At 36.2% G+C, this 8174-nt stretch overlaps 1 protein-coding gene across 1 annotated transcript; it reads right to left on the reverse strand.

The window, feature by feature from the left end:
• Positions 1-3777: 3777 nt before the first annotated feature.
• LOC115446221 (calexcitin-2) lies at positions 3778-4426 on the reverse strand. The gene is given in 2 exon segments (XM_030172792.2): positions 3778-4155; positions 4157-4426. Coding segments are annotated over 2 exon segments (543 nt in total). The 5' UTR covers positions 4397-4426; the 3' UTR covers positions 3778-3852.
• Between the last annotated feature and the right edge of the window lie 3748 nt (positions 4427-8174).

Here is an 8174-nt window from a genome sequence, read left to right on the forward strand (position 1 = left end):
TATATTCGCCTGGATAGTGACCACCATAAACAAGTTGTTAAAACCCGTCATAGCGGCCAAAGAATGTAGCATTCCGACATGAATCTGTGTAGGTTTCAAACAGGCCGGCATAATAATGTCGACTGGCAAAACATAATCATTTCGCTTCAGTCGACATTAACCTACCTATCTTAGCCCTATCCGGCTAACCATTAAGTGCAATGTAGCTACATTGTCGTATAAAAAAGAAGAAAACCTAATTCACAATTATATTTAGACTACTATAAATTCTTTATTACAACCTCACTCAGCATAATAGTTGGCTTGAACTCCTGTATATTTACCATCAGGTCTGTATGTAAATAGAACTCTAAGTTTATCCCCATTTATTAAGCCACAACTAAATGGTATCTAGATAGCCTAGAGCTAATTGCTATCACATTTATTCTAATTATCGCCTCAGCCACTTGGCGACTTGCCCGCTGACGATACAGCGACTGGCCAAGTACTGCTGGAAAAACGCTTTTATAGTAATTATTTTTCCTTTTAAACCGGGTCAAATACGTTTGAAATGTGCGCAAAGTATTTTGAACCTTAATGCAGTCGGGTATAATAACGGTGAGGATCAACTGGAGATTATGATCCGTTGTATTATAAAATATATAATAATTTAAAACTATCGTTGTATTATCCGTGTATTTGCTGGTGGTAAGATATATTTTATATCCGCCCGGATAGCGACCGCAATACATAAGAAAGGTGTTAAAACCGCCATAGTTGCCCACGTAAGATCGGTTCCCGGGATCAGCCTGTGTATATCCGGTTTCAACAGACCGGCATAATTCTGTCGACTACCAAGGGGTAATCATCTCTCGTCAGTCGACATTCTACTGACCCCACTCCACTTACCATCAGATGCAGTCGCGTCACTATTCCATGACCGTAAAATAATAATAATAATTAGTGATATTATTGTTAAAACCATGTCAAGCCGTTTATATGTTACTTCAGAAGCGCCTATTTATAGTAAAAGATCAACATCACCCTCATTTGATATAACAATTGCTCCAACTGCCTTGTAGGTCGAACTGACAAACTCGAAACATAAACACGCCAGTCCAATACAATTTGAAACGTAACCAAACAAAATAAAGTTCCAAAACCTAAAATCCACATATTTATCCCAAATCCAATATTAAGGTAAAAGTTCCCTAAAACGTCGAGTGTCCCGGGGGGACAAAGTAATTTTTCATACTTCCCAGTATTAATAATTGCGAGATCATATAATAAAGCAGGTAGATTTTAACGCAGATTACGCGTAATAACAGCGTAATAAATATCCCGAAGGCACTCCGGGCAGGCCCTCGAGTTAGTGCCCGAAACGGGGAGGTGCCCCAAGGACTGGGGATCGGCGGGGTTAAAGAAAAAGCCATAAAACCCTTAAAAGAATTATACTTACATTAATTTTATTTAAATTAAAAATTAAGTGATGAGTTGTGATAAAAAAATATTTTTACAGGCAAAGGGAACGTAAGAAAACAGCCTAGATTGTGGAATTCTATTAATGAATTAAAATATGTAACCTTCTTTAAAAGTATCATACACATAAATTTTATCACATATACTGCACAGCACCCGAATCAAAATAAGTTAAATTCCACTCCATTCAGAAATAAAACTACTAAAGAGTAACAATTTTATTTCGCAAATTACAGCTCCGCTGCAGCCTCCCTCTTACGTCACAAGCTACCTCAGGCCGGGCAACACGATAATTTACCTCGTAATTAGCACTCTTTCGCATTCAAACAAAAATGTCCGCATTATTCCCACTGTTCGAGTAATCTTTTTTATTTATTACAAACCGACCACTTTGTCTAAATGAGAATCTCTTGACCCGTTTAATTTTGCTAATTTTGTTACGCTTTATTTATAAGTCGTGATAAAATGGCTCGCCTAAAACTGTGGTGAAACAAAGGCTATGCTGATGCGTGTCCGGACAATGGACGGCCCATAACTCAGTCGCTAATACACACGATATTTATGGTATGAAAGATACCGATAAATTTACTTGAAGGCCATAGAGTCACTGAAGAAGTATTTATTTTTCATCCTGGCTAAAAATATAATAGGTATCTCTTGACATGATGAATAGCACTATTTTTTGTCAATGTAATGTATTGTGGGGTAATCTTAAATGTCATACTTATAACCACCCGCATTATAATAAATCAGTCTTGAGTTAACCGCAATCGCAGTTTCATTGTGTAATTACAGTCAATATATATCCTTTCATAATATTATTATAAAACAAGTCAAGTCTGTCTGAACACGATTAAGCTTTAAAACTACCGAACGGATTTTAATGAAATTCGGTAAGGAGATAATTTGAGACTGGGAAGGATATAGGCTATTTTCTTGGGAAAATATATATAGCGGACTTTTATCCGAGTAATAATCTTTCACGAGGGCGAAACCGCGAGAAAACACTAGTATCCTTTTTTTATTTGTCTTTATAATATTCGATCGGAATTTTTCCAATTTCGTTGACTATCTCATAGCTGTGTTTTGAAGTATATCAAATTTATACACTCTAGTGTGGTCACTTAGCCATCCAGAATAAAGCAACATATCACGATATTACACAGTCAAAACTGTAAAAAATTTAAAACTCAATTTGTTCGCACAAAGAAGGGCTTATAAATACACTTTTAAATTATCTACGGACCAGAACATCACCTGATACAGTTTGTTTTTAAAGTATAAATTATTTAAAGGAACGCGGAGAATATGAAATACTTTGCGGCTGTTGGTTATATTAAACTATTTGTAAGTAACTAAGTGGCTTTATTGCTTTCATATAGCGATTATCTGTCGGTAACTTCCTTGCTTGTGATATATAATAAGATGCCTATCTTTGGCCCTTAAACGCCGTTAGGCTCGCTCCCTATCACTTAGTCGACAGTAGGTGGTCTAATTGCGCTTCTGCTTACCCTTTTGGGCACAAAAAGTATGAGTTTGAGTTTGTGTATATGACATTATGCTGTGATCATATTAGATAATCCGTTTTTTATTATATTTTGTGAAAGTTCTCCGTCAAAATATAACAGTTATCAAATGAGAAATGATGCTGATTAATACGCTTAATAATAAATTGGCATCGAATAAGTGTAGTCCATATTAGCTATTTATTGCGTTAAATGGGAAGTAACATTCACTTGATTATGAAATAGGATAAAATAGCACAATAAAACATAATGTAAATGTTAAAACATTAATGTCACTTTATTACGTGTTAAAGTTATAAAACACTAGAGACAAACAATAAAACAACATCTTAATGAGCCTTAAAGCGAAATAATAGTGGAAGTTAAAGTTCAACTGCTGCGAGGCAACAAGCATCCCGGAAGTGAGATCGTTTGCCGCATCTTATGGATCATAAGAACATATTAGTAACATTTAGTAACGGAACTATTTGCCGAATACGTTAAATGGTTAGTAAGCTTCTAAAATTGGCAAATTGAAAATAGCCTATTATAATTTCAGGATATTTAAAATGTTTGCGAAGATATTGCTTAAAGAGGTAAATGTTTTAATTTAAGACTATTTTGTTAATTTAAGATAACACTACTCGACATATTGTGTCCGGAAGTTTTGGAATATCAATAAATAAATATTTTTTTAATTTATTGTGCAATTGCATTTTATCTCTACGATAATGCAACTTAAGATTTATGATCAATGCATTTGATTTAGAGTAAAGAGACACCGCAACACAGATAAAAGAATAAACAACATAAATAATAGATAAAATAATTTATTAATTTAAATACAATTTACTTACATACTGCAGATCAAACAAAAATGTCCAAGCACTTAGAAGCTAGTTTTGCCAAAGATGAAGTTGCCCGGTGCGTTCATGTCCTCAGCGGAGAAGTACTCCTTGAAGAGACCCTGGAACTCGGCCCAGGAGACGGATGCTTTGCCCGAAGACATCTTCTGGAAAGCAGCGACAGCCTCGGCCTTGTTCAGCCCGAAGGAGGCATAGACAGAGGAGAACTCCTCGCTGTCAATGGAGCCATCATTGCTGGCGTCCTCCAGTTGGAAGATGAACTTGCAGTAAACGTTCTGCCAGTCAGCAGGGTTGCTGGAGTAGTTGTCCCACAGCGCAATCCACTCTCGTCCTTAGGACACTTTGACTGTCGTTGTCGGTATCGGCTTTGCTTAATCCTTCCCAAACCTGGTTAAGCGCATTTTCTACCTCTTTGTATTTAGCGTCGCCGGCCTTCCAGCCTCTCATCTGCGATATTCTTGAAATGGCCAGTTCGAAGTCTTTCTTATCGATGGTACCACTTCCATTGGTGTCAAAGAAAGCGGTGAAGACGTGGAGGAGCTTCTTCTTTCTGAAGTCGGAAACCATGGTTGCTGTTTCAAGTTTAACTGATGACTTGTCGGCGGGCCAGTTAGTTTATATAGTTAGCCATGTTGATAGTGGTTATCAGTGATTTTCTCAGACACCACGGTAAATAATGACGCAAGTCTGATATCAAGCCACTGTGACTGCATTGCAGATTTCTGGATAGCGTGTGTCATTTTACAATTGTCTGCATTGACCACGCAAAAATTATCCATGTTGATAAAACTAATTAATGATTCGTATTATATTACTAGCTTTGGCTCGCAGCTCCTCCCGTGTCAGAGTTGTATGGAATAAAATATAACTGTGCTGTTTTATTGTTGCTGTTTGGATGTTTGTTTGTTACAAGTACAGTACAAGTAAACGCAGTAAAAATTTAATAGATTTCGTGATATCTAGCACACGGAAAGACTATGTCCTGGATTAAGACATAGGCTAATTTTATCTAATTTGCTCCTTTGGGAAATAAGATAGAATTTTTTATCAGATTTTTTAAAAAATGTCAGCTTGGTTATGTAGTTGTTTTGTAGACAATAATAGATGATCCATCTATACATACTACACCCGATCTACCTTAGTAAAAGGATAATACATCCTACATTAAGTCTAGTGGCAAAGAATTTTATAAGATAATAAAATACCCACTTCAAAAATCTTAACGCTGATTAGCGGGTGCTGCAATGCATTACCTACATCAGATGCTATTTTAGATACGACGCATTTTGTACATGATTTGCTGACATATCAGAGGAACAATTTTTCGAATATTCGTCCCCAAAGTGAGTTACATCCTATATAACTGTGTTCAGTAAGTCCCATATAAGGCTGACTGTTCAATGAATGCACAAACGTAACCACTAGGTTTAAATTAGAAGCATGAAAATATGGAATACGATTCCTTAAATAAGTTAAGTGACCATTACAAAGAGTATTTTTTTAATTAATCCTCTAAATTCATGTCCTACAGGGTTGAAATAGGGGATTAAACTTTATATGAAAATCAAATTACTCAACCGATTTTGAAAAATCTTTTACTTAATGGACGCTATATTTGCCCTAAATTCTATATGCTACATTCCATTTTCTTTTTATCCCGGGATGAAGCATGAACTAGTGTAGAGGACTTTGAAATAAACGCATTTACGATTCTTATCGGTGTTATTTATATTATTATTTTCCTTTTCTTTAATGTCTAACATTCGTTAACATAAGAAATCTTCATGTAGAGCAGTGCAGAAAATTAAAATATATTAAATATATATATTATATGTGTTTGAAATATTATTATTTTAAATTCGTCGGTTGAATTTCGGCCGCTAGACTACATATAATCTATACTATTATATAAAGCTGAAGAGTTTGTTTATTTGTTTGTTTGTTTGTTTGTTTGAACGCGCTAATCTCAGGAACTACCGGTCCAAACTGAAAAATTATTTTTGTGTTGGATAGCCCTATGTTCGTGGAGTGCTATAGGCTATATATCATCACGCTATACCCAATAGGAGCGGAGCAGTAATGCCTAATCTCAGGAACTACCGGTCCGAACTGAAAAATTCTTTTTGCGTTGGATAGCCCTTTGTTCGTGGAGTGCTATAGGCTATATATCATCACGCTATACCCAATAGGAGCGGAGCAGTAATGGCTCATCTCAGGAACTACCGGTCCAAACTGAAAAATTATTTTTGCGTTGGATAGCCTTTTGTTCGTGGAGTGCTATAGGCTATATATCATCACGCTATACCCAATAGGAGCAGAGCAGTAATGGCTAATCTCAGGAACTACCGGTTGGAACTAAAAATCATTTTGTATTGGATAGCCCTTTGTTCGTGAAGTGCTATAGGCTATATATCATCACGCTATGACTAATAGGAGCAGAGCAGTAATGGCTAATCTCAGAAACTAGGAGTTTGAACTGAATAATTCTTTTTGTGTTGGACAGCCCTTTGTTCCTGGAATGCTATAGGCTATATATATCGTCACGCTATGACCAATAGGAGCGGAGCAGTAATGAAACATGATGCAAAAACGGGGACAATTTATTAGTTTTGAGAGCTTCTGTTGCGTGCGCTGCGTAAACGGTTAAAGTTATGCAACAATAATTTATGACGGGATTGTTCCTCTTAAAAGTTCTACAAAAATATATCATAAAACAAAGTCCCCACTGCATCGGTCTTCCCGAACGTGTGAAACTCAAAAACTACCCAACGTATTAGGATAAAATTTGGTATGGAGACAGTTTGAGACCCTGGGAAGAACATAGGCTCCCGGAAAATATAAAGCGTGACTTTTATAACGGAAAACTTTAACCCGAAAACTTTATAACGCGGGCGGAGCCGCGGGCAAAAGCTAGTATAATATAAAAGAGTAAAATCCGAGCTTCAATTTGAAAAAACAAAATAATCCTTCAGTCCTGCTAGTTTGGTAATAATTATATATTAGTAAAGAATCATTGAAAGCGTTCTGACTTTTGACGGAAGTACAAATGACGCAATCTTGCGCCACTGTCTATCTGTTCCCAAAAGGTGTTTGATTATTTTTACATATTATTTACTAGAATCTATAATCAGTTGCGCACACTGATATTTACCAGATAACATCTATCTATATATTATTAACTGTCTTTTCGTTTAGCTGTTTATTAGAAGTGATGTAGTGATTGAAGGTAGAGTTATCTCTTTTTATTTATCTATTTTTAATTAAATATTATTATTATCTGTATTTTTATTGCTTTAGTATACAAACGAGCAAGCGGTCTGATGGTAAGCAGCATCTGACGCACATGGACTGTATATTACCGACCGAGAATGTATGTTCCGGGAATTTTCTATTTAAACTTATAATTATTTTTTACAGGTATCAGTGGTTCATCAGTCTTGGTCTATAAATAAATAGATAGAAGTAATGTCTGTACTGTTCGCATATCTGTAGGAAATAATATAGTGGGAATGTGAGATAATTAACTTAAAGGCAGTCCAATAGACGGAATGTGTTTTTCTTTAGCTGTCGGAGTTAGATTACAGACTGATTAATGTTAGTAAATAGGCGATTGCTGGTGGCACGCCATATTTTGTATCCGCCCGGATAGCGACCACCGTACACAAGGTGTGGGTAACACCTTTACACCTTGTCGTTACACCACCTTTTTACCATATATAAATTGGTTGCTGTCCTTCCAAGCATCAATCAGCCATGTATGCTGGTGGTAGGATATTGTATCCACCCGGATAGCGACCGCCGTACACAAGGTGTTATACGGCATAGTCGCCCACGCAAATGTCGCATTCTAGGATTAGCCTGTGTAAATCCGGTTAAAATAGGCCGGCATAATTTTGTCTACGTGCGAGGGATTACACCCCTCGTCAGTCGACACTCCATCTAGCTCTCACTACACTCACCATCAGACGCAGTGGGATTTTTTTACGGTGCGCGTATTAAAAACGTCATACTAGCTTAAAGTGAGATTAAATTATATATTTTTTGGTAAAATTACTTTCATATATAGACACCGTGCGTAATCTGTTTTGTTATTTCTATATATTTCCGGGTAATATATTATCTTGATAAGCATAATTATTTAATATATTTATCTATTTAATAATGTTATTTATCGCTTCATTTTTAATAGATACTAATTACCAACTAGATAGCTATTTTCTAATAAAAACGCAACGTACTAGCTCATTCTAATGACTCGCGTCCCAGTGTCAGACGGTATACTCCCAGGTTGATAATCCGGCATAATTCTGGCGACTGTCAAAAGGACGTAAGCCATAAGCGCAGC

The sequence above is a fragment of the Manduca sexta genome, unplaced genomic scaffold (genome assembly GCF_014839805.1).
Source record: "Manduca sexta isolate Smith_Timp_Sample1 unplaced genomic scaffold, JHU_Msex_v1.0 HiC_scaffold_1569, whole genome shotgun sequence".
Classification (NCBI taxonomy): Eukaryota; Metazoa; Arthropoda; class Insecta; order Lepidoptera; family Sphingidae; genus Manduca; species Manduca sexta.